This window comes from Oryctolagus cuniculus, chromosome 1 (genome assembly GCF_964237555.1).
Source record: "Oryctolagus cuniculus chromosome 1, mOryCun1.1, whole genome shotgun sequence".
NCBI lineage: Eukaryota > Metazoa > Chordata > Mammalia > Lagomorpha > Leporidae > Oryctolagus > Oryctolagus cuniculus.
The window spans coordinates 155400383-155426550 of record NC_091432.1 but is presented as its reverse complement, the minus strand read 5'-3'; the positions used below and the strand labels follow the sequence as shown (position 1 = coordinate 155426550).

General features: G+C 42.4%; 2 protein-coding genes across 6 annotated transcripts in view; both read right to left on the bottom strand.

The window, feature by feature from the left end:
* Nucleotides 1-26168, bottom strand: part of TRPM6 (transient receptor potential cation channel subfamily M member 6) — a 153983-nt gene that overhangs the window by 92428 nt on the left and 35387 nt on the right. For 4 of the 5 annotated variants that reach the window (XR_007919781.2, XR_007919772.2, XM_051846594.2 and 1 more), the window contains exons 4-11: nucleotides 21322-21499; nucleotides 17383-17596; nucleotides 14299-14423; nucleotides 8921-9092; nucleotides 4812-4980; nucleotides 3314-3437; nucleotides 440-512; nucleotides 223-323 (exon numbers count right to left, since the gene is read on the bottom strand). Coding sequence is in view for 3 of the 5 variants with exons in the window: in XM_051846594.2 (XP_051702554.2) it covers nucleotides 223-323; nucleotides 440-512; nucleotides 3314-3437; nucleotides 4812-4980; nucleotides 8921-9092; nucleotides 14299-14423; nucleotides 17383-17596; nucleotides 21322-21499 (1156 nt within the window). In the remaining 2 variants the exon portion in view is untranslated. Of the gene's footprint in view, nucleotides 1-222; nucleotides 324-439; nucleotides 513-3313; nucleotides 3438-4811; nucleotides 4981-8920; nucleotides 9093-14298; nucleotides 14424-17382; nucleotides 17597-21321; nucleotides 21500-26168 lie in introns of those variants that run through there. The other variant, XM_051846595.2, reaches the window with a different exon arrangement.
* LOC138844091 (large ribosomal subunit protein uL23-like) lies at nucleotides 5760-6271 on the bottom strand. Its single transcript, XM_070050735.1, has one exon. The coding sequence runs from the start codon at nucleotides 6256-6258 to the stop codon at nucleotides 5788-5790; it is 471 nt and encodes a 156-aa protein (XP_069906836.1). The 5' UTR covers nucleotides 6259-6271; the 3' UTR covers nucleotides 5760-5787.

Sequence of the window (26168 nt, the reverse complement as noted above, 5' to 3'; positions counted from 1 at the left end):
TTCCATTCCATCTTTCTCTCAGCTTCGTTTTCCAGTTTCAATTAGGCTGCAAGCCAAAGAAAAAATGTTTAGAGGGAGACAAAGTATGTATGTGTCCAGTGAGAGAGATGCTAGCCTCACATCCATCCTAAAACAATCTATCTCTCCTCCAGTTTTCTGTTCTTCTCCCAATCAAATCAACATACAAAAATTTTTTTTCCAAGTAACTTCATGTTATTATACCTTCCAATGTTGTCCATAAATTAGGATATGTTTCTTGGCAATGTCTGTTCTGTCCCAAGCCATTGCCAGATTTAATTGTTCTGACGCTGATAAATTTGTTCCTAGGGTAAAAGAAAAGAACAATCATGTATTCTATTCAAAATATACACAAAAAGCACAAAGTGCCTCTGAATGTGACAAGGAAGTGAGGAACAATCACAATTGTGCAAATACTCACTCTTCAGCAAAGCTGTTAGGATTGCTAAGTCAAGGTCCTGCTGTTCTTCAGAATCAGCATCAAATATGGTAATCTATAAGAGTTAAAAAACAGAGAGCATGATTTGGGGAACTATCCAAAAAATTCTTTGAAAGAATACTCACATAATTCATATAATGAACTGAGAAAGTATTTTTTCATTAATGTCAAACAACACAGTTTTAATTTTTTGTTGTTACTTACAGAAAACTTTTTAAATAAGGTAATGAAGAATTGTGAACACAATTAAACACTTTTAATTCCATGAATACAAAGGAAAACATTCATGAAAAAATATTATTAATGTACTATTCACATGTGGTAATAAAAAGAACCTCAGCCGGCGCCTCAGCTCACTAGGCTAATCCTCTGCATGCGGCACCGGCACCCTGGGTTCTAGTCCCAGTTGGGGCGCCGGTCCTGTCCTGGTTGCTCCTCTTCCAGTCCAGCTCTCTGCTGTGGCCCGGGAGTGCAGTGGAGGATGGCCCAGGTCCTTGGGCCCTGCACCCGCATGGGAGACTAGGAGGAAGTAGCCGGCTCCTGGCTTTGGATCGGCGCGGCGCACCGGCCATAGCAGCCATTTGGGGAGTGAACCAATGGAAGGAAGACCTTTCTGTCTCTCTCTCTCTCACTGTCTAACTCTGCCTGTCAAAAAAAAAAAAATTCTTAATGTAAATACAATCATTCCTCTTTCAGAAGAGATTGCACAGGAGAGCCTTAGAAGCTTTTGCTTTTAAATGAGAAATGAATCCTGGAGGATGAATGATGCCATTACAATGGACCCAATGCACAAGTACAATGGAGACCACACAGGGTATTCACAATGTCAAAGTCTGCAATGCATCCTTGCATGTGATTGACTTTTAAAAAAATAAGCACTTTATTATTTATAGTTATGAGTCATTGCTATTAACGAATGTATTTCAATCTTCCAAATGAAAATATATTTCACACAGTGGAGGAAGCTACCTTAACTGAAAACAGCTAAGACTAGCAAGTTTCTAGTCCCAGGTATGCCACTAACTAGGCAGCCTTGGGTAAATATCTTAATGCCACTGATTCTCAGGTTCTTCACCCACAAAAAGAGAGGAATGCACTGAATAACCTCAACTATTGAAGAAAAATACAAAAACTGTGATTCTACAATTTCACTCGGGTTACCTTCACCTAATTCCCCCTCTATGTGCATAAATAAAATCAACCTCAATTGTACAGGATCTGAGTAAACAGTTCCTGCAACATGCAAACAGCTGGCTTCTCCACCACTCTTAACCATTACACTGCTCACTAATTATTCTACTTGAAGACAAGAAAACACAAGGGCCATCTCTTTAACACGTTCTTTTCTTAACTTCCTTATTATTACTGGAAATACGAACTAAGGTGGACTAAGAATAAGATTTCATCTCTGAGCTCAAGTTCCAGGTCTATTACTTCCTAACTGCATGATTCTGCACAAAACACTTTAAATTCTCTAGACTTCAGCTGCATCACCTCTGAAATGGAAAGAAACATCCACTGCTGTATTGAACTCACTCACAGGGTTGTTTTGGGTGAAATAACATTTGAAAGCACAATGCTAATGGTAAACTTGGTTGTTATTCTATCAACTAAAATTCTACAAGTTTTTCACTCATTTTTGTCACTCCTTCTCCAGATTGAACTGATTTAATTTTTTTGCTGTTGTTCAGCTATTCAATTATTACCAACATTCTTGTATTATTTGGGTCAGCTTTCAAATCCTGGAAAAATCCCTTTGAGCCATGACAAATACATGTATTTACTGTAATTTCCAAATTCATATCATCCAAATCACTGATAAAAATACTGATCATATTCCAGATCCCTGCTAATATGCCTTGAAAAGCTGCAAAAAATTTTTTTAAAGATTTATTTATTTATTTGAAAGTCAGTTACAGAGAGGCAGAGGCAGAGAGAGGTCTTCCATCCTCTGGTTCACTCTCCTGATGGCCACAATGGCCAAAGCTGCACCAATCCAAATTCAGGAGCTTCTTCCGGGTCTACCATGTAGGTGCAGGGGCCCAAGGACTTGGGCCATCTTCTACCACTTTCCCAGACCATAGCAGACAGTTGAATCAGAAGTGGAACAGCTGGGGCTCGAACCGGTGCCCATATGGGATGCCAGCACTGCAGGCGGTGGCTTTATCCTCCACACCTCAGCACCCACCCAGCAGCAAAAATTGATTCAAGTGCTAGGCCCCTGCACCCATACAGGAGACCAGATGGAGTTTTTGTCTCCTGGTTTTGGCCTGGTCTACCCCTGGCCATTGTGGCCATCTGGGGTGTGAACCAGTGGTTGGAAGATCTCTCTCTCTCTCTAACTGCCTTTCTAGTAAATAAATACATCTTTATAAATAAAGCTGCTCATATTACCCTAAAGTACTAAGAACTTTTCCTGAGTCAACATTATGGTTAAATTCCATAGTTTGTGGGTATTCTTTTCTGTCCAAGAATTTATTTTCACATTTCCCATTGTCTGATACATTCACAATTTTCTCAGAATGCTGTGAAGCACTCATCCAAAGTCAGCTGACTTGATGGAGTTCACTGATGAAGGAAGTATTCCCTTACTCTCTGCAGGTATTTATATGCAATTTTCACTAAAGTTGATACCTTTTCTGTAATGCTGCCATATTACTTAAGGAATCTGAAGCATGAAGGGTGGGGGAGGGTTGGAGGGGCAGTAAGAAGACAAGTTTATTCAACTAAGGATCAAATTCTCTACACTCAAGTTCACAATGGAAAACATTCCTATTTCTTAAGTGTGAAAATAAAGATTACAATTTTTGGAAATTTGTACTTTAAGGTCAGTTTGAAACATCAACTCATACTCACAGAATCCCTGTGCACCATACACTGCATTAGAATTTGGAAAAGGTGCTGGGACTGTTTCAGACTAAAGTTGAAAGTGCTCTGAATCATGCAAATAATCTCCTCTTTCACCTGAGGACGCAGTATCCTGAAAGAAAAATAAATGGCCATGACTTGCCATGACCCAGAAAAGGGAACAATCCAGCAACATCAATACAAGCAGACCCAACCGCTGCACCTGAGAAGGTGTATACAGACAGTTCTGCCAGGAAAGAGGTGAGTGGGGGGCAAATGGAAGCAGGGCCCCCAGGAAAAGGCAGAATTTAAAAGTGAGAATGGATTGGTCTGAAAAGAATGCACTCTTAGGCAGAGTTCTTGAATTGATAGATTTACAAAGAGCTGTGAATCTCCAGAAATTGTAACCATCATATTCTCAAAAAGATCTGAAACTCCAAAAGGCTTAAGAATTTCTCATCCTGGGTGACTTTAGGAAAAGAAAAATCTGAAAGGACTAGGAGGGGCAGAAAGTAGAATTAGAGGGCTGATGGCTGAATGGAGGAAGAAGTCGTAAAGAGATCCCAGAGAGCTGACAGAATTTAAGCAGTGAATAAACATTAGTAGAGTCAACACTTGGATTTTTAGGCATTGAACTTATTTTTACAGTACAAATACCTTGCTTTTGACACTGGAATACTCACACCGAATATAGGGATGGACTCAGAAACACTGTCTTCATATTTGAGAGAGGGGAGAATTGAGGCCTGCAATAAGAACTCCCTATACTACAGAAATGCCAGGATATCAATCCCCCTGATTCCTGCCATTGTTAAGACTGATGAGTGGGCAGGTGCCGTGGCTCAACAGGCTAATCCTCCGCCTTGTGGCGCCGGCACACCAGGTTCTAGTCCCGGTCGGGGCACCGGATTCTGTCCCTGTTGCCCCTCTTTTAGGCCAGTTCTCTGCTGTGGCCAGGGAGTGCAGTGGAGGATGGCCCAAGTACTTGGGCCCTGCACCCCATGGGAAACCAGGAGAAGCACCTGGCTCCTGCCATTGGATCAGCGCGGTGTGCCAGCCACAGCGCGCCAGCCGCGGCGGCCATTGGAGGGTGAACCAACGGCAAAAGGAAGACCTTTGTCTCTCTCTTTCACTGTCCACTCTGTCTGTCAAAAAAAAAAAAAAAAAAAGACTGATGAGTGAATCTGAAGGTGATCTAGAGCTAGTACTGGTCAGCCCTCACACCAGGGCTCTTTCAGCAGTAATGGCCAAATGCAGGAGCGTCTCCTCCCTCTTCCCTGGAAATGCCTCCTCCCAAGGCTCAGTTAAGGCTCAAGTTTCTTCAGCTGAGAAAATAGCAAATCTCATCATTGGAGGGCATTTTGGTGCTGATTAAGAAATACAGTCACCAAAAAATGAATAAACTTCTATGCTCAGGGGATATCTAACACACATAAATGCACAGCCTAAGGAACCAAAATGCGGAAATAGTCACTCTAGTTTCAAACATGAAGAGTCAACAACTCACCCTTGGTCTCCTAAGTGTTTGTAGGTGAAGGCCAGGAGGTCAGCAGCTCTGCCTGTGCCCTCACACACCACCACTGGGTCTTTGTCTTTGACAGTCTCCCACACGGAGAGGATGACATTGGGGCCTCCTTCCACCACCAGCCCCACCACAGGCACGCCTTGTCTTGAGCCTATTTCAGATAACAGACAATACCAAACTGTTACAAAGGATCCCTCTTGCAGACAGCCAGCTAAGCCACTTCGATATCTAGATACAAATATTTCTGTTAACACATATCTTCACTACTTGCACTAGCCTCTCTCTCTTCTATTACACAAGCTGGCTTAGATCAAGGCTAAGCCAGAAGCTTGGACTTCAAAAAAAAATGTAGCATAGACATGATGGGGACATCTTCAAGCATTTGCCAAGTAAAAGTGGAGCTAAGACTTTCAGTAATTGAGAAAAGTAAAAGTACTTTGGAACATTCCAAACATATTGGAAAGTAAACAGAATAATCATTAAGCACTACAAATCCAATAAACTTTTATTGGTTATGATTTCCATAAACAAAGTGGGATGGGCAACTCCAAAGACTTTTACATCTCAGCTTAGTCCATTTACTACTGTTTGAATGTTTTATTATGACTATCTTACTTTATTAAAGTAAGGAAGATAAGGAATACCAAAAAAAGGTACAAAGTGAAAAAAGTCACAGAATGGTATGCACATTATATCCTTTTTATAGTTTCAGAGCCATATATATGGGTATATATTCTATATGTACTCATAAGTATGTACCTACCTATATGCATAGCATATTATATAAATGTCCAGAAAACTCTGGAAGCATATATATATATATATATAAAAGTATTAACAGTGGAGGGGGAGGGGAGTTTGGGGGAATGTAGAAAAGGAACTTTGCTTGATTCCATAGATTTTTTTTTTTTTTTTTATGGTGAAAAAACATATTTAGAATTAGCCAGCTGGACTCCGTTCAGATGATCCCAATTTTGTTGGCAACGTCCAGAGCATCATAGTCCGGAGCCAGCCGCACATACGCCTTCTTCTCCCCGTCAGGTCTGATCAGGGTGTTGACTTTGGCCACATCAATGTCATAGAGTTTCTTCACAGCTTGTTTGATCTGGTGCTTGTTGGCCTTGACATCCACAATGAACACCAGTGTGTTGTTGTCTTCTATCTTCTTCATGGCCGACTCCGTGGTCAGGGGGAACTTGATGATGGCATAGTGGTCAAGCTTGTTTCTCCTGGGGGCGCTCTTCCGAGGGTATTTGGGCTGCCGTCGGAGGCGTAGCGTCTTGGGCCGCCAGAAGGTGGGGGACGTGCGGATCTTCTTCTTCTTGTGGCTGTGGACGCCTTTCAGCACTGCCTTCTTGGCCTTCAAGGCCTTCGCTTTGGCTTCGACTTTAGGAGGGGCAGGAGCTTCCTTCTTCGCCTTCGGCGCCATCTTGGTGAAAAGCGATTCCATAGATTTTTTATTTGATTTAAGTTTCACCACACACATACTGCTTTTCAATCACTTTTTTTGTCATTTATTTTTCAAAAGAAGAAAACTTGGCCAGCAGTACCATGCTGACTCCTTAGTAAGCGAGGACTTTGCCCCAGGTCCCAGTGTTGCAGTGCCCTACTCTGCCACGGCTCTGGCCCTGCCTCTCCCCTCACAGTGAGAAGTCTGCAAAGCCAAGGTTCAAGGGAAACCTATGTCCCCTCCCATACGAGTACCCAAGACCTCAAAAAGCCTGCTGACAGGGGATGCTGGAGCCTCTGCCTAAGGTATATCCTCCCCAAAGACAAAATTGCCAACTAAAGGCAGTTTGATGGGTACAGAAGTGGACAGAGCCTGGACATCCAGGCTGGTGCATCTGACAGACTACATCTGTATGAGGCCCCTCTGACAACATGGGATTGAGCTAAGGCTAGAAAGGAAAGCAGAGCACTGGCTGCAAGCTGGGGTCAAGGTGCTGGCTCTCTCTCACTGGCCCATTCCGGCTCAGTACTTCCAAAACTCCAAACACTAAACTCAAATCCAGACCTCCAGCTGTATGTGTCAAGATAACTAACTCAACTTTTCAAACTTAAAAATTTTGAAATATTTAAACATACAGCACATGGGTTTCCATCGTATCCTTGTCCCAGACTCTATAAAAAAAATAAATCAATAAGGTGATTTGGTGGGAGAGGGAATGAGAATTCAGTTTCTACTAAGTTACACAACAGAAGCTGGCATTGGCCCCATTGAAGACAGCCAGGGATTCCTACAGTAACTCTAGAAAGCGAATCTCATTTTTTTGAAAACACCCTCTGCCAACATTAAGGTTTTGCCAAGGACTCTAAGAAGCCAGTTAACAACAAACTCAAGTATTTTCATCACATCAAAGTGAAACCTTTTTTGACCATGTCAGTAACAAATACAAATATGGTAGAAAATCTCCCTCATGAACCTGCTAGGTATAAATACTAGCCTTAATACACAAGAATCTTAGGGTTTTCAGGGACTTTTTCCTTTGATCTTTTCTTTCATGTTTGTGTATGTGTGTGTGTAGGTGGTTTATTATTTTTCCTGTTTTCCTATGGGTTTTCTTAGAATAATAAATGTAACAAATCCATTGGACTTGACTCCACATTCTTACTCCACAGTCAGCAAAACTGTAGGTAAATTGTAAGTTTCAAGGTCTTTGAAAGTAGAAATGTCACCTGCTGCTATATGCAAGCTCAGAATTACTTACATTCAACAAAACTGGGAAATCAGCAGGGAACAAGAAAGACAAAGACTTTGCTCTCTTGGGACATACTTTAGAGTGCTGCACAGAACTCATGCAATGGCAATGTAGGTGATAAGCACAAGTCAACAGAAGCAACAAAGCTCTACCAGGCCTTTCCCCGCCAGAGTCCTTCTTCAGCGCCACTCTCTAACTTCTTCCCTCTGCTCTGCTCCTCTCCTCTCCCTGTTCCTCTCATCCCTGTAGAGGACACTTACCGGATCCTCCCTCCCCTTCAGTCAGCCTCAGAACCTTCATTCACTCTAAACTCTAAGTGATGGGCAACAATTCCCACAGTCCTTTCCTCTCCTCACCATACTCTTCAACCATAAGATGACCACTCTACTAAAGAGGAAAAGAAGGAAAGAAACAAACGGATATTTATTAACAATCTACCGTGGATCCAACACTATTCTAGACACACCCAGTGTGCTTTTTTCCTCAATTAATTTTCAAAAGAACAAACAAAGACAATTCCTTCCATATTTATAAAAAGAAGACAGCTTGACAGATACTAACAGCATTGCCCAAGAGGACAGACAGTACAGGGTAGAGCTTTGACCTCTCTAACCTCAGGACATTCCACTGCCTCTGGGGATCAAGGCCAGAAAATAATAGGACTAGGAGCACTTCCCCAACAATCCATAAAGGTGGAAGAGAGAGTAAGCCCTCCAGGGCATTCGCACCCCACCCCCCCCACCTCTGCCTTAAAGGATGGGAGAATTTTGTGGAAGATTTAATTCTACACAACAGTCAAGGATCCACCCTGTGCTGTCTAGGAGGAAAAGTCTTGTTTCTCCAGGTAGCACCCAGCCCTCCTCCTCTGTGGGAAGGAGTCACACCTCCCTGTGCAAAGACCCCCAGTGATTCTGGCCCTCCCCTATTCTCCCCTCCACAGACATGAACAAAATTGTAGGCTTGAAGCTCCGTGCATGCATGATACGACCCTGATGCTTTCCAAGGCCCTAACCTCTAAAAGTCGTGTCTGGTTTTAACCATTAACCTATCTGGCCACCATATGCATATATATGAAATATCATCTTACCCAGCCTTCAAAGCTCAGAGCCCATTCTCTCCCGATTCTCTCTCTTCGGCCACTCCCATCTTCACACACAAGTCTTCCCCTCCTCTCTCCCTCCAGGGAGCCAACCCTATAGACTCTTCGCTAAAGTCCCCATCCTTCCATAAAACCTGCCCTGACTATACTGTCCCCCAAAATGTTTCTTCCTTTCTCCCACTGTCACCACATTTTTGCACGATCTTGTATCCTGCTTTCTTCCAGCCATGGGTTCACACATGTAAACTGAATCTCTGGGAACTCCAAGGTTCTGGCTACCCTAGGGTACTCACAGCTGTGTATCTTCTGCAGAGAGAGGTATTTTTCCAGGTTCCTCCGGAGTTTCATTTCATTGCCATACTTGCCCACGGTACCATCGTCAGCCAGGATGAAGTGTGAATGCATGCTGTTGAGGGTGGTGAGCTTGCTAAGGGGGTTCCCCAGAGTCTGGTATAGGCACACCACCTAGGACAGAAGGAATAAGACGGTCAGCACTCTAATCCCTTCCCCAGGCTCAACTGCTCCAAAGCCCTGTTCTATGCACCAACAGAGCTCCTGTCAATTGAGATTAGAAAGAACTACCTGCTTTTTAGAGCAGTTCTTCTCAAACTATCTGTGTGAAAGGACTTTTTTTTAATTTCTCATTTTTTAGGGACTAACATGTGATCCTACTCCGCACAACTGGGCTGTAGCTCATGATACATGGGACTTGCAACACAAGTTCAACAACATGGTCAGAAAGTCCACTGACCCTGCCACATGGTCACATTACAACAATGATTCTAAATACTTATTTTCCATTTCTGAACTTATTCTGCTTAAGACCATTAATAAACAGTACAAAGACTGCCACCAGTACATAGATCACATCATTAACAAATACTGTGTTTTAGTATATCTATTCTGAAAAAATACTTTGATTCTGAACTGTCCTAATACGCCAAAAAAATGAATAGCAGCTAACCAGCAAAACTGCATTTCATTCAATATAAAACATCAGTATAAACCATCAAGATCTTTATTATGTCTATGGACTCTCCTTTAAGCAGCCCTAATTCTTATTGGCTTTTATTGTTTTTAAGTTTATGTATTTATTTTTATTTAATTGAAAGGCAAAATGACAGAGGGAGAGACAGAAAGAGATAAAAACTTCCATCTGCTTGTTCACTCCCCAAATGCTCACTTCCAAACCAGGGCTGGACCAGGCTGAAACCAGGGGCCTGGAGCTCATTAGCAGGAAGCTGAATCTGAAGCAGAAGCAGAGTTAGGACTCGACCTCAGGCACTCCTATATGGGATACAGGCATTCCAAGTGGTGGCCTAACCCACAGAACCACACACATGTCCCCATATGTACTTTAGAAGCAAGCACACAGTATATAGAATCAGAGAGACCAAGTTCAAGTTCAGCTTCTTCCACTTACTAACTTTAACTCTGAGTCATTGCTGCCTCCTTTCTTAGGCTTCTTTTCCTAATGTGTAAGTACTATGAGACTTCAAAGAAATAATGGACGTAAAAAGCATGGTGAATTTTAGAAACATTAGATTTTTTTTTTTTTTTTTTTTTGACAGGCAGAGTGGACAGTGAGAGAGAGAGGCAGAGAGAAAGGTCTTCCTTTGCCGTTGGTTCACCCTCCAATGGCCGCCGCGGCCTGCGCGCTGTGGCCGGCGCACCGCGCTGATCCGATGGCAGGAGCCAGGAGCCAGGTGCTTTTCCTGGTCTCCCATGGAGTGCAGGGCCCAAGCACCTGGGCCATCCTCCACTGCACTCCCTGGCCACAGCAGAGAGCTGGCCTGGAAGAGGGGCAACCGGGACAGAATCCGGCGCCCCGACCGGGACTAGAACCCGGTGTGCCAGCGCCGCTAGGCAGAGGATTAGCCTAGTGAGCCGCAGCACCGGCCAGAAACATTAGATTTTAAAAGTAACCTTAATTCTAAAGCATGACCCTGAGGCCAGAAACCAAAAATAAAATGATTAGTAGACTCAAAAATTATTTCATATTTATTGATGACTATTATAAACTATGTAAAATTTAAAACTGAGAAATGCAGCATATACAACTAAAATGTAACTAGATTAAATTACAATATAAAAAGTCTTTCAAAGGTAAGTATAAAAACCTTACTTAAAAATGCATGAAAATCATATGAAGAGATACTGAATCTCACTAGTAATCAAAGAAATAGAACTAAGAATAATTAGGTCTTATTTTCTTCTTATCAGAATGGCAAGGTTTAATAAAGCCAGATTACCCAAACTGTCAATGGTCTGAGGAAATGGGTTCCCACGTATCTTGTTCACAGAATATGAATTGTTACCACATTTCCTAAATGCACACACTAACTGGTTCATCCATTTCTTCTACCTTGAGAATTATCTTTAGGAAAACAAGCAAGCTAGTACTAAATATTTATATATTTTTATCACAATATTGATATAATTTTTTGACAGGCAGAGTGGACAGTGAGAGAAAGAGAAAAAGGTCTTCCTTTTGTCGTTGGTTCACCCCCCAATGGCCACTGTGGCTGGTGCGCTGCAGCCGGCACACCGCACTGATCTGAAGTCAGGAGCCAGGTGCTTCTCCTGGTCTCCCATGCGGGTGCAGGGCCAATGCACTTGGGCCATCCTCCACTGCACTCCCAGGCCACAGAAGAGAACTGGACTGGAAGAGGAGCAACAGGGACAGAATCTGGCACCCCAACTGGGACTAGAACCTGGTGTGCTGGCGCCACAGGCAGAGGATTAGACTATTGAGCCATGGTGCTGGCTTTTATTAATATAATTTTCCACAAAAGCAAAAAACAGGAAACTACTTCAATGAACAATAACAGAAGAATAGTTGGTTAATTCAAAGTACTCAAATACTATTAGGCACAAGAAATCAAAATGCACCCTTGACTCTCAACTATAATCTCCTCATATTATGCCCTACTAAAAGCAACCAGCCATTACCTTAGGGAGCAAAAAGTATACACACTGGGCCTGAGAGTTGTTTCATATTTAAAAAATAAACGAGTTATGAAAAACAATACAATTGTGTTTAAAAAAATGCAGGAGATAGCTTAAAAAGCTCCACTGGCCAAAATAGGACAATTTGAACATGATTAAAGGATAGAAACACATAAAATCTGCTGAAATTCTTGAGTAAGAAAAATCAGGGGTGGGTATTTATCCCAGCAGTTAAGATTCCCATGTTCCATTTTAGAGTACATAAGTTCAAGGTTCAGTCCCAGCCCCTGGCTACAGCTTCCTGCTCATGCAAACACCAAAAAGTAGCTTGATAGCTCAAGTAATTGGGTCTCTGCTGCCCACATGGGAGACCCAGGCTGAGTTTCAGGCTCCTGGCTTTGGTCTGACCCACTCCTGGCTGTTGTAGACACTTGGGGACTGAACCAGGAGACGAAAGATAAAGATACATCTTTCTGTCTCTGCCTTTCAAATACATTAAATAAGAAAAAAACCTCAAGAATGATACATTCAATGCCCTAACAGTAGTTAACCTTCTTTATTATGCCTTTTCCAATATCTGATATTTTTATTGAAAAGTTATTAGCCCTCGCCGGCGCTGCGGCTCACTAGGCTAATCCTCCGCCTAGCGGCGCCGGCACACCGGGTTCTAGTCCCGGTCGGGGCGCCGGATTCTGTCCCGGTTGCCCCTCTTCCAGGCCAGCTCTCTGCTGTGGCCAGGGAGTGCAGTGGAGGATGGCCCAGGTGCTTGGGCCCTGCACCCCATGGGAGACCAGGATAAGCACCTGGCTCCTGGCTCCTGCCATCGGATCAGCGCGGTGCGCCGGCCGTAGCGCGCTGGCCGCAGCGGCCATTGGAGGGTGAACCAACGGCAAAGGAAGACCTTTCTCTCTGTCTCTCTCTCTCTCACTGTCCACTCTGCCTGTCAAAAAAAAAAAAAAAAAGAAAGAAAAGTTATTAGCCCTACAAATAGACCCATCCACTCCCTTTCAACAAACAAATAGGATGAAAGACTCAATACATGAGAATGAAATGAGGCTGGTGCCGCGGCTCACTAGGCTAATCCTCCACCTGCGGTGCAAGCACACCAGGTTCTAGTTCCAGTTGCGGAGCTGGATTCTGTCCCGGTTGCCCCTCTTCCAGGCCAGCTCTCTGCTGTGGCCCCGGGAAGGCAGTGGAGGATGGCCCAAGTGCTTGGGCCCTGCACCTGCATGGGAGACCAGGAGGAAGCACATGGCTCCTGGCTTCAGATCAGCACAGCGTGCTGGCCATAGCGGCCATTTTGGGGGTGAATCAACGGAAGGAAGACCTTTCTCTCTCTGTCTCTCTCTCTCACTGTCTAACTCTGCCTGTCCAAAAAATAAATAAATAAATAATAAGAAATACCTGTGATGACGCTGGCCATGCAAGGTTAAATCTCTCATTAAAAAAAAAAAAAAAAAAAAAAAAAAAAAGAATGAATGAAACCAATGGGAGAAGAGAAACAGCAAGGCCCAAATTAAGAATATGCCTTATGCGACTGGCACTGTGTCATAGCAGGTAAAGCCACTACCTGCAGTGCTGGCATCCCATATGGATACCCGTTTGAGTCCCAGCTGCTTCACTTCCAATCCAGCTCCTTGCTAATGTGCTTGGGAATGCAGCAGACAACGGCCCAGTGCTGGGGCCCCTGCCCCCACATAGAAGACCCAGAAGCAGCTCCTGGCTCCTGGCTTCGGATCAGTCCAGCTCTGGATGATGCAGCCATTTGAGAAGTGAAATAGCAGGTGGAAGACCTCTCTCTCTCTCTCTCTCTCTCTGTCTTTCTCTCTCTCTCTAACTCTACCTTTCAAATAAATAAATAAATAATTTTAAATTTATTAATTTATTTGAAAGAGTTACACAGAGAGAGAAGGAGAGGCAGAGAGAGAGAGAGGTCCTCCATCTGCTAGTTCACTCCCCAGTTGGCAGCAATGGTCGGAGTTGCACTGATCCAAAGCCCAAAAGCCAAGAACTTCTTCCAAATCTCCCACGCAGGTGCAAGGGCCCAAGCACTTGGACCATCTCCCACTGCTTTCCCAGGCCATAACAGAGAGCTGGATCGAAAGTGGAGCAGCCAAGACTCAAACTGGTGCCCATATGGAATGCCAGCACTGCAGGTAGTGGCTTTACCCGCTACGCCACAGTGCCGACCCCAATAAAATCGTTTTTAAAAAAGAATATGCTTCATTTCACCACTAGCAAACCATTACAAGCATCAAGCAACACAAGAGCAATAGAAAGGTTTTGTCAAAAGGAACAGCATGCTTTGGTTTCTATTTTACATGAATCATTCTAGCTGCTATATTAACAACAGACTGCAGAGATAAGAGCAAGGGTAAGAAAGGAGATTATAATCACTCAGATGTCAGATAATGATGGCTAGGCTGGGACCTAGAGAAGAGGTCAGATTCTGGGTGTATTTTAAAAGTCAAGATAAGATAGTTTACAAATGGACCAGATCTGAGGTGTGAGACAAAGCATGGTTCTAGGATTAGTCTGAAGCTTTTCACTTGAGTATCTGCAATGCCATTTTCTAAGATACAGTGAGGGAAGCAGAAGGAAGTCCAGAGTTGCCTTTGAATACATAACATCTGAAGAATCTTCTAGAAATCCAGGTGCAGTGTTATGTAGGAGATTTTGGACACATACTGATTTCCTTGTTGTCAAAGGACTGTCTACTTACATCTTTTCCAATAAGATCTTTCTGGTTCTCAATGACACCCCAAGGAGGGATTCCAACTGTCCAGATTTTTCTCAAGGAGTTAGAGGAATGAGCTTTCAGGGCATCTCCAACATGCTTTGACACTCCTACAAACAACCAGTTTAGAAGTCAAGTTTTAACTCACAAATCACATAAAACACAGTGACTGCCAGGGAGAGAAAAACATGACAAACAGACAAGTGTAAAGGCCACTCAAAAAATGTTGCTGGCAGAGAGGAAATAGCTTCTGATATCTTGGCTTCCTTATTCTCACTCAATACCTTTTTCTGTTATCACTGACCTCTGTACCTACACTATTCCCCTCTGGCTTTGGGCAGTTTCTACTTACCACCTTGGTTCTGATCCCATTCTTGCCTAAGCAGAGCGTCTGTGTATTGCTCTTTCTTAACAAGCCAATCCTGACACCAGGAATATTTTAAGTTTTTGTTTCTAGTCTTCTCTGATGCTGATGTCCCAACAAAACATCTTACAGATGTGTCCCTTGCGTCACTAAAGTAAACTGATTCAAAGTTATAAATAGTTATAACATACCAGGGTCTTTGATATGGGGTGTGAATACCATTTACCCAATTGCTTTATATATAGTAGGTTCTTAAGGTCCATGACAATCAATTTAAGCAAATGTCAAAGATTCATGCCAAATTATGTTTCACCATAGCTGAGAAACATCTCAAGAACAGACAGAAGTTCAAAAGCAGAGTTCCTCTAGTGTAAATACGCACAGAATTAACTGTGCATGCTGTTAAAATGTAGATTCTGATGCTGCAGTTCTGGAAGTAGAGCCTGAGACTGGTGTTTCCAACAACCTCTCCGGGGATGCTGCCACAGCTGCTCCCAGGACCAGTCCTCCAAGAGTTGGGCCCTAGAGAAGCTCTAGTTGAATTAAGTGAGATGTACTGCTATTTGGGTATTTATTTCCCACATCTTTTGTATAGGAAATTGGATGGTAAGGTGAATCACCCATTTATTAATAGTACTGATAACAAGATGATGGTTAAAGTTACTTCACAAGCAATTGTATGACTGTTTGGAGTGCTCCAGTGAGTGTAAATTTTTAATTTGATGTTCATCCCATGAATTACCTCACATTATTGTATTTGGGTTCCTTTAGGTTAATTATCCCTAATCTTTTTTAAGTATGGGGTGGGCATTATTTCTCTCTCTGCCTCTCAGATTTTTTTTTTAAAAAAGCAGTCAGTAAAATAAAGGACCTAATGCAGTTACTCAAAGAAAAGGCCTTGCCCAAGTCCACTTTTCTCTGTACTCTGTAAAACTTCCCCACCCCTATAAAAAATTGGAAATAAAGTAAGTAATGTACAATGGACTTAGACCTCTTTTACTTCCCAGAATGTGAAACAATTATTATCTACAAAATGTGAAAGATGAACTACCAGATATTAGTAACAGCTCAAATCTCTTAGATATACTTTTTTCTCTCTCTCTTTCTTCCTCTGTCTTACTTCCTTCCTTTCTTTTTCCCTCCCTCCCTTCCTTCCTTCCTTCTTTTCTTTCTTTCTATCTTTCTTTCTTTGTCAAAATACACCGTTGGTGAAACCAGTGTGTGTTATTAAATGTTTAGGCAGATCTGCAGATCCTTTCCCCTAAACCAAAACCAGGAAGGAGAGATCCTACACAGATTCATTGCAATCAGTAAGGCAAAATTTAAACAGGCTCCCTGAGCTCCAGGCAGTAAGCACTACACAAAGTAAGAGACAGAAGTGAACAGCTCTAGTTGAGATACTGAGGTGCTACTTCATGGGTCTGTTGGCATCTTGTTTAGATCTTAAAGGACACACAGAATTTAACAGAAGACACTGGCTAAGGAATTTCAAGTCAAGAGAGAAAAGTGAAGGGGAGATGGGAAACCACAGGTTAATATGACAAAGGAGAAGCTGTGTGGAGTCACTAGGTCTCCATTCTGGCTGCACATCAGACAAACTTTGGAAGCTCCATCCTGAAAGCCTATGATTCATCCACGGAAGAGCCTGTGCCTATGTATTTTTTAAAAGCTCCCCAGGTGATTGTAATAGGCAAACAATTCATAAATACTGAGGTAGAGAAATAAGGTTCAGAGACCACTGTAGGAAGTTCTTGAATGTCAGATTTCAAAGAGCATAAAAGAGCCTGTGACAGAGACAGTGAATGTACTGGCAACCATAGCAGCAATCCAAAAAAGTAATTACCTTCTCATGCCCAATACACTCTATGCAATTTTGCACACTTCACTGATATCGATCCAGTGTCTGAGAACTTGCCCATGACTGCATGAGTTTAGGTAATGGCCAGGGCCATACATACTATACACTGGCATGGATTCAATGTCCCTTCTACTCTCACCATAGTCTGAAGTTCAGAAAAGAGTATTTTCTGGGGCCAGTGCTGTAAAGCCACCGCCTGAAGTGCCAGCACCCCATTTGGCCGCCGGTTCGAGTCCCAGCTGCTCCACTTCCACTCTCTGCTATGAACTCTGGAAAGCAATAGAAGATGGCCCAAGTCCTTGGACTCCTGAACCCTTGTGGGAGACCAGGAAGAAGCTCCTGGCTCCTGGCTTTGGATCGGCGCGGCTCTGGCCATTGTGGCCGTTTAAGGAGTGAACCAGAGGATGGAAGACCTCTTTCTCTCTCTCTCTGCCTCTCCTTCTCTCTCTGTGCAACTCTGACTTTTAAATAAATAAATAAATAAATCTTTAAAAAAAAAAAAAGAGTATTTTCTGTGCCAGAAGTTTATTTGAAGTTATGTTGAAACAGTGTATTCTGATAATAGCAGAGACACATTCCAGGAACGATTTATGACTCAGCTAGACTTGTTTTCCAGTCACTAGGATTTTTGTCTTCCCACTTTACACCACCATATCTCCTGAGAGTAGATTAGAGCCGATTGGGTGCCATGCTACCTGCTTCATGGCAACAAAGAGAAAATACAGAGAAGGACAGAAATGCAAAACGGAGGGAGGGAATGAAGGAGGGAAAGAAATAAGTGGAGGAAAGAAAGAAAGGAAGGAAGGAAGAAATGGAACAGAGAGAAAGAGAGAGAAGTGTGCTTTACCAGTATTGATGCCTTCGGTTATTATCCATGCTCCTGTGGTCTCTGCGGCTTTGACCAAACCTTGACTGAAGATCTCCTTAATCTTGGAAGGCATCTTAAAGCTCTGGATGCCCCCATGGACAGAGATCACCAGCTTTGGCAATTCCATCTTCCACTCTTGCAACATTAAATGTAAAAGATGATCCAGTTTTGTATCATAAGATGTTCTGATATACTGAAACACACACATACATGCATGAACAGAAAATAGTGAAAAATACATGACAGGTACAGGAATAATAAGCACACAGCAGGGCAACCGAAATAACCAAACTCTGAAAGGAAGTGTCTGGGGTCTCTTTAAAGCTTCATGGAATGGAAATATTTACTTTTACATGATCCCACACCCCCTTCAGTTCCTTCTGGGAATTACAAATCACTGCAGGAAAGCTTCCTCTGGCTTCAGGGCTAGCCCACTAATGTTCTCCAAAACGCCTGGTCAAAATCACTACATCAGCAAACCCATTAATAAAAAGCTTTAAGACACAGGTAAAATGGGATTTTTCATAAGTGCTATGGTTTTTAATTTACTTGGCCACTCCACATATTAGTACAATTTAATTAAGATTCAGGAGCATGTACATTTCATCTATTATAAATTTTACCTTCTATTTCTTTCATATACCATTATCCCTCCAAAAAAATTTTCTTCCCCAAAATAAACACTTTTCACAAAGCAGTAATGTCTGAATAGTCAATCCCAGCAAAAGAAAATGAAGAAATTCCAAACCAGCACACAGTAGCTCCAGAATCATTTTGCATTTTGTCTAGGAGTATATGGCATGATTGGTTTTCTTTTTCTAGAAAATTCTGCCTCTTCAGAACATTGAAAGAGTATAATCTTGAAATTAATTTTCCTTCCTCTAGCATTAGCCAACCAATAGCAAAAATAAGTCAGATATATAGAAATAAGGAATAAGGGCAATAAAAACTATTAATTAAAAACTAAGCCAAAAATAATCACAGTCAAGCTCTCTATACAAGCAAATAGGATCTGTCCTCCAGAGTACAACAGCAATTTAAACCATTCATTCTTCCATGAACTTAATCATACACAATCTTAATTTCATAACTAAAATACTAGAGTGTTTTTTTTTTAAGATTTGTTAATTTATTTGAGAGGCAGACAGAAGGAGAGACAGGGAGAGAGATCTTCCATCCACTGGTTCACTCCCCAAATAGCCACAATGGCCACAGTTGAGTCAACCTGGACTGAACCATCATGAGGGTACAGCCATCACAAAATGTATGATAGGAAAAGAAAATCTAAGGACAATCATGATTCAATTTACAAGTGAGGAAAGTGAATTTCCCTGGCTTTATTATATATTAATATAGTAGGAAAAAAAATACAAGTTGACCTTGTGGAATGGTTTATATTGCAGCAAACAAGAAGAAGGGCAGAGAAGCCAGCCCTGTCCGGTGCACCTCCTCTCTACCCCAGCTCTTCCTCCCAGCTGTATGCTCCTTCAGCTCTAAGTCCTCCTGGTCCTAGAAGACATCATGCCTTGAGATTTCAGGATAAACTCCCACGGTGATCTAAATTATCACTCCCAGAGTCTTTTCTCCCAAAGGCTGATGGAAAACTATGCCAAAGCCTCATGACAACTGCCCTACATCTCCTTTGTAACCAACTCCCTTAGGCAGAAGCCACGGGCAGAGATTCACCTTAGATCCTATGCACAATACGATAAAAAGATAAACCCCTGGGAAGGGGAAAGCAGCGTCAGAAGATAAATAACTGACCCCTGCTGGCTTTCCGGCTGCTCCAGATGAACCTGGACAGAATTTTAGGTCTAAACACAACACTTTCTTTTCTGAGACACCAAATAAAATTCAGATACACAGACTGTAACGTGAGCCTCATGCTACACATAAAACGTATTCATGATCAAGAAATCCATCTAGCTGCATATTCAATCCTCCTAGAAGCTATTCTTCACCCTGCAGTGGGCTTACCCTTCAACTCCATCAGACCCCATTCACCTTACTCGCCTTTCCAGTCCCAGCACAGCTGCTCTTCCATTCAGCTGGCCCCTCTCTCCACACAACCCCCCAGGAGTCCACCTTTCATCCCAACATTCCCTTTGCATGGCCCTCTCACACTCTATGATAACTGTATATTTATTCCTCTGTCCTTCACCCGACATCATGCGCTGTTAGTACATGCAACATATGCACTTAGGGGTACAGCAAGTATTGGAGGCCCAATAAATACTTATTAAGTAGATGAAAAATGAGTATATAAAAATGACTAAGAATAAATACAAAAGCAAAAAAAAAAAAAAGAGTAAAACTTAAGGTGAAATTTTCACAGAGGGTTCTATAAGAAATTACCCTTCAGGGGCTAGCTGGTGCTAGCTGGCACTGTAGCTTAGCAGGTTAGGCCACCACCTGCAGTGCTGGCATCCCATATGGGTGCCAGTTCAAAACTCCACTTCCGATTCAGCTCTCTGCTGTGGCCCAGGAAAGCAGCAGAAGATGGCCCAAGTCCTTGGGCCCCTGCACCCGCATGGGAGACAGGGAAGAGGCCCCTGGCTCCTGGCTTTGATCAGCTCAGCTCCAACCGTTGCGGCCAACTGGGGAGTGAACCAGCGGATGGAAGACTCTCTTTCTGCCTCTCCTCTCTCTCTGTAACTCTGACTTCCAAATAAATAAATAAATCTTTAAAAAGAAGAAAAATAAATTAGTCTCCAAAAAATTGGAGAAAGGAATGGAGTCAATTTTTTGTCAATTAAAGAAAATATCTACATACAAAGTTAAATGCAAGAGGCCTAATAACTGGAAATGCAGATTATTGTGGAGCCACTTTGTGAAACTGTATCAGGATTACAATATTAAGAACTGGTGTTTCAAATCCATCCAACTGATGGCCATATTCTGGAGCACAGATGAGCCAGAGCTTTCCAGAGGGGCGCTCCACCTGAAGTTTCCCTAGCAAAAGCTGCCTCTAAGAAAGCAGCAGGTAATTAACCTGCAAAAAATAAAACACATGAGGGACAGCTAACCCGTCAATACTACACAAATCACATGCAAAATTCCCCTGAAGGGACAGGAAAGACCAAGTTAGTATCCTTTGGTGGGTGAAGACCTGTATCTTTCCTTAGAAGAGGCCCTCACAAGAACTTAGGAGATAAGAACAGTCACAAGCTATTGGTAATCCCTATGGCCATCATTCAGCTAAAACCTGATCATTAGTACTAACTTTTCTATATCCAAGAGCAATAAGCCTGGCCCGGTGCTGTGGTGTAGAAGGTAAAGCTGCCATTTGCAGTGCCAGCATCCCATATGGGCGCCAGTTCAAGTCTCAGTAGCTCCACTTCCAATCCAGCTCTCTGCTACGAACTGGGAAAGCAGTAGAAGATGGCCCAAGTGCTTGGGCCCCTGCACGCATGTGGGAAGACCCAGAGGAAGCTCCTGGCTCCTGGCTTTGTGCAGATCTGGCCATTGTGGCAAATTGGGAAGTGAACCAGTGAATGGAAGACCTCTCTCTCTCTGCCTCTCCTTCTCCCTCTGTGTAACTCTGACTTTCAAATAAATAAACAAATCTTTTCAAAAAAAATAGTAATAAGCCACAGTCTTCTGCAGAGAGTAGAAACTTGCTGAAAGAGGAAAGTTAATCAATGAAAGAGCTGGCCACACCACAACTGGGAAAGTGCAATGACCCTCCGACATAAAGGAAAGAGAGAATCATGTTCTTATCAAGGGATTAATAACTTGGATTTCTTTACAACAAAACCAGGGCATCTGATTATCTACACTTCATCTATGGCCATATCACCCTGAACGAGCTTGAGCTCATCTGATTATCTACACTTCGAGATACATTTGGAGGTTATCCTCTGTTCAAAACCAGAAAAAAAAAAAAAAAAAAAAAAACACCTTAGTTTATTAGCAAACCTTGGAGTGGTAGATGTGATCTCCATCTTGGAAGTTAATGGTGCCAAAGGTATCTGTAGGACTTTTCGTTGTGTGTTTCTCAACAGACCATTGTTCATTTTCATCATCCTTTGCAGCTGACATGGTCCAGGAATAATCTATCCCATGATGGTCTCCAATCAATCGACCACAGTAACATCTTAAATTCAGAGAGAGAGAAAAAACTTTAAATAGGAAATTGATGCAATATTTCTGCATTTTCCTAAAGGAATATATAAATTCCATAAATAAGGTTACTTCAGAAAGGTTGTGAAATAATGGAATTAAATAAGTTTATTTAAGCAGCGAGAAAGAGAGAGAGAGATCTTCCAGCTGCTCCAAATGCCTGCAATAGTTGGGGCTGGATGAGGCCAAAGCCAGGAGCCTAGAACTCAGTCTGAGTCTCCCACATAGGTGGCAGGGACCCAAGTACTTGATTAATTATTAGCTACTTCCCAGGAGGCACATTAACAGGAAATTGGATCAGAAGCAGAGTAGCTGGGATTCAAATGAGACATTCCAATATGGGATGTGGGTGTCCCAAACTGTAGCTTAACTCACCACATCAAAACACTCGACCCTAGTATGAAAAATTTTGAAATCAATACATTATTTTTCGATTTTTTTTTTTTTTTTTGACAGGCAGAGTTGGACAGTGAGAGAGAGAGAGAGAGAGAAAGGTTTTCCTTCCTTTGGTTCACCCCCAAAATGGCCGCTATGGCCAGCACACTGCGCCGATCTGAAGCCAGGAGCCAGGTGCTTCCTGCTGGTCTCCCATGTGGGTGCAGGGCCCAAGGACCTGGGCCATCCTCTACTGCCTTCTCAGGCCACAGCAGAGAGCTGGACTGGAAGAGGAGCAACAGGGACAGACTCTGGTGCCACAACTGGGACTAGAACCTGGGGTGCCGGCGCCGCAGGCGGAGGATTAGCCTAGTGAGCCGTGGCGCCGGCCCAATACATTATTTTTCACAATAAGCATTGTCCATGAACTTCTTGAAGACCCATGTATTAACAATTCATAAACCTTCACAGTGAGATTTCTAACATTGTATTGTGTTCTAAGTTTAAAGATTTATTTATTTTATTTGAAAGGCAGAGTTATAGACAGGTTGGGGGAAGAGAGAGAGAAAGAGAGAGAGAGAGAGAGAGGTCTTTCATTCGCTGGTGCACTCCCCAAATGGCTGCAATGGCTAGAGCTGGACCATACTGAAACCAAGATTCTGGAGCTTCTTCTGGGTCTCCCACATGGGTTCGGGGCCCTAGCACTTGGGCCATTTTCTACTGCTTTCCTGGGTGCATTAGCAGGGATTGGAAGTGGAGCTGGGAATTGAACTGGCACCCAAACGGGATCCCGGTGCTGCAGACGGCAGCTTAATCTGCTACACCACAGCGCAGCCTCATGTATTGTGTTCTAAGTTTGGAAACATCCTCAGTGGTCCTTTCCCTTGACTGCAGACTATAATCATTTGGGAATGTTTTAAAAACAATACTAAGGGGCCAGCATTGTAGCACAGAGGATTAAGCCACTGCCTGCAACACTGGCATGCCATATTGGCACCTGTTGGAATCATGACTATTCCACTTCCAATCTAGCTCCCTGCTAATGGCAACAGAAAAATGCCCCAAATATTTGGGCCCCTGTACTCACATGAGAAACCTGGAAGAAGCTCCTGACTCCTGGCTTCTGCCTGGCCCAGCACTGCCCACTGGGGAAATGAACCAGAGGATGGAAGAGATATCTCTCTCTCTCTCTCCCACCCTCCCTCTCCTGTAACAGTCTTTGAAATAAATAAATGAATAAAAAAAAAAAATCTCTTATACGTTCATGTTCAGAGCAGCATTAACAACAGCCATGAGACAGAAGCAACCCAAATATCTTTCAATGGACAAATAGATAAAACTCGGTGTACAAAGCAACTTCAAACACAGCAGGTTGGGCTGTTGCTTGAGATGCTCACATCCTGGAAGTCAAGTTTGACACATGTGGAATTGCCTGGTGCGAGTGCCTGCTTCTGATCCAGCTTCCTGCTGATATTCCTGAAAAGCAGTTGATCGATGGCCCAAGTGCTTGTATTCCTGCCAACTACGTGGGGCACTTGGATAGAGTTCCTGTCTTAAACTTGGCTATTACAGACATTTGGTGCATGAATCAGTACATGACAGACCTCGATCTCGATCTCTCTCTGCCTTTCAAAATAAATCAATAAAACATTTTTAAAAGTTTTTTGGAGGGGTCGGCGCTGTGGCATAGTGGGTCAAGCCTCCTCTTGCAGTGCTGGCATCCCATGTGGCGTCAGTTCTAGTCCCAGCTGCTCCACTTCCGATCCAGCTCTCTGCTATGCCTGGGAAAGCAGTGGAGGATGGCCTAAATCCTTGGATCCATGCACCCACATGGGAGAACCGGAGGAGGCTCCTGGATCCTGGCTTTGGATTGGCGCAGCTCTGGCCATTGTGGCAAACTGAGGAGTGAACCAGCAGATGGAAGACCTCTCTCTCTCTCTCTCTCTCTGCCTCCCCTTGTCTCTGTGTGTAACTCTGACTTTCAAATAAATAAATCTTTTTTAAAAAAGTTTTTAGAAATACAAATGTAAACATTGGTCATCAATAAAAGCTGACATCAAGGTCAGCACATTTTTTCTTAGCAATGATACCAGCCATTTAGTACCTCCCTAAGGAACAGAAGGTTCTGGGTATTCAACCATGTCAATGCAGTCGCTATTTTACATTATTTACTGAATAAAAGCACAGGTGCCCTTTTAAAAAAATTTTAAGATTAGAGACAAAAAGAAATCATAAGGAACAAATCAGGTACATATCTAGTAATTTCCTATTGAAACTCTCACAAAATTCCCCTTATTTGATGAAAGGCATAAGCCAGGGCATTGTGGTGGTGAAGAGGGACCATCTGGGGATGCTTTCCCAGACATTATTCTTTCTGCTAAAGCTTTGGCTAACTTTCTCAAAACAATCTCCTAATAAGCAGACATTATTCTTCTTTGGCTCTCCAGAGACCCAACAAGCAAAATGCCTTGAATGTCAAAAGAACTGTGGCCATGACCGTTGCTCTTGACAGGTTCATTTTGCTCTTACTAGAATATTTTCACCTCTTGGTAGCCATTGCTTTGATTGTGTTTTGTCTTCAGGATCACACTGGTAAAGCTATGTCCCATCTCCTGCTCCAAATCTTGGAAGAAATGCTTCAGGATCTTGATGCCATTTGTTGAAAATTTCCACTGAAAGCTCTGCTATTGTCTGCAGCTGCTGTGGGTACAACAGTTTTGTCACCTATTGAGCAGAAAGTTTTCTTCACTTTAATTTTCCAGTGAGAACTGTGATTATCATGTTGGCTATTGTTTCTGATAACAATCATTGGTACAGAAGGCAGGAGCTTCTTCTGGGTCTCCTACACAAGTGGCAGGGGCCCAAGCACTTGAGGCATCTTTTGCTGCTTTTCCCAGGCAATTAGCAAGGAGCTGAATTGGAAGTGGAGCTGCTAGGACTTGAACCAGTGCCAGTATCCCAGATGGTAGCTTGACATGCTACGCCACAATACCAGCACCACCTTTTATAAACAAAATATATATTTATTTGAAAGTCAGAAATCAAAAATATTTATTTGAAAGTTACAGAAGTAGAGGGAGAGGCAGAGAGAGAGACTCATAAACTTTTCCTAGAGCATCAGTGATTTCACCATTCTTCCACCCATGCTTCACTTCAATTTGATTTTTTTCCTTGCTTTAATTTCAGTAAAATTCCTGTTTCTTTGACAGGGGCTCTTTTTCCTTCTTAGCACCTCAAACTAGATCCTATTCAGACATGTTACAACCAGTTAGTACAAATTCATTTTGGTGCAAAAAAAATGAAATTCATGCTTAGTTTTTCATAATCTATTTTCCATGAACTTTTTGAAGATCTCATATACATACAAAGGAGTATTATTAGGATTTAAAACAGAAGTAAATTTTGACATATACAACGACATGGATGAATCTTGAGTATTAATGCTAACTGAAATAAACAAGTCATAAAAAAATTGTATAATTCCACTTAAATAGGTTATCTAAAATAGTCAAATTTACAGGGAGAAAAAGCAGAATGCTTATTTCCAGTGGCTGGGGAGGAGACAAGTTGTTATTTAATAGTTATTTAATGGATACAAAGTTTCAGTTTTGCAATTTAAAAAGTTCTGGAGACCCACTGCACAATAATATAAACTTACTTAATACTAGTGAACTGCACACTTAAAAAATGCTAAGGTAATTTTAAAAAAGTATTTATTTTAAACATCTATAATTTATTATATGTCAAATAATACCTCAATAAATTTGCTAATAATTCAAATATTAATATGCAAGTAAAATTATCTTCATGTTAGTTCCTCATTCAGATAAAAATGAAGGAATAATAACCAATGCAAATAAAAAAGATGGAACATTAAAGATATATGTAAACATAGAATTACAATTTCAAGAAAGCCATGAATGACACTTCACTATAAATTCAAAAATATAGTAAGTTCTATAATAATTTTAAAGGAAGGAAAATTTAAGAAATACTCCTGAAAATAATTAGAAACTTTTCAAAACATTGGTATTTTAAAAAATTCTAACAGCTGGGGCCGGCACTGCGTCGTAGTGGGTAAAGCTGCCGCCTACAATGCCGGCATCCCATATGGGCGCCAGTTCTAGTCCCAGCTGCTCCTCTTCCGATCCAGCTCTCTGCTATGGCCTGGGAAAGCAGTGGAAGACGGACCAAGTCCTTGGGCCCCTGCACCCGCGTGGGAGACCAGAGGAAACTCCTGGCTCCTGGCTTCAAATCAGAGCAGCTCC

Coding starts and splice junctions, on each gene's coding strand:
- LOC138844091 (XM_070050735.1), bottom strand. CDS start 6,258: ATGGCGCCGAAGGCGAAGAAGGAAGCTCCTGCCCCTCCTAAAGTCGAA.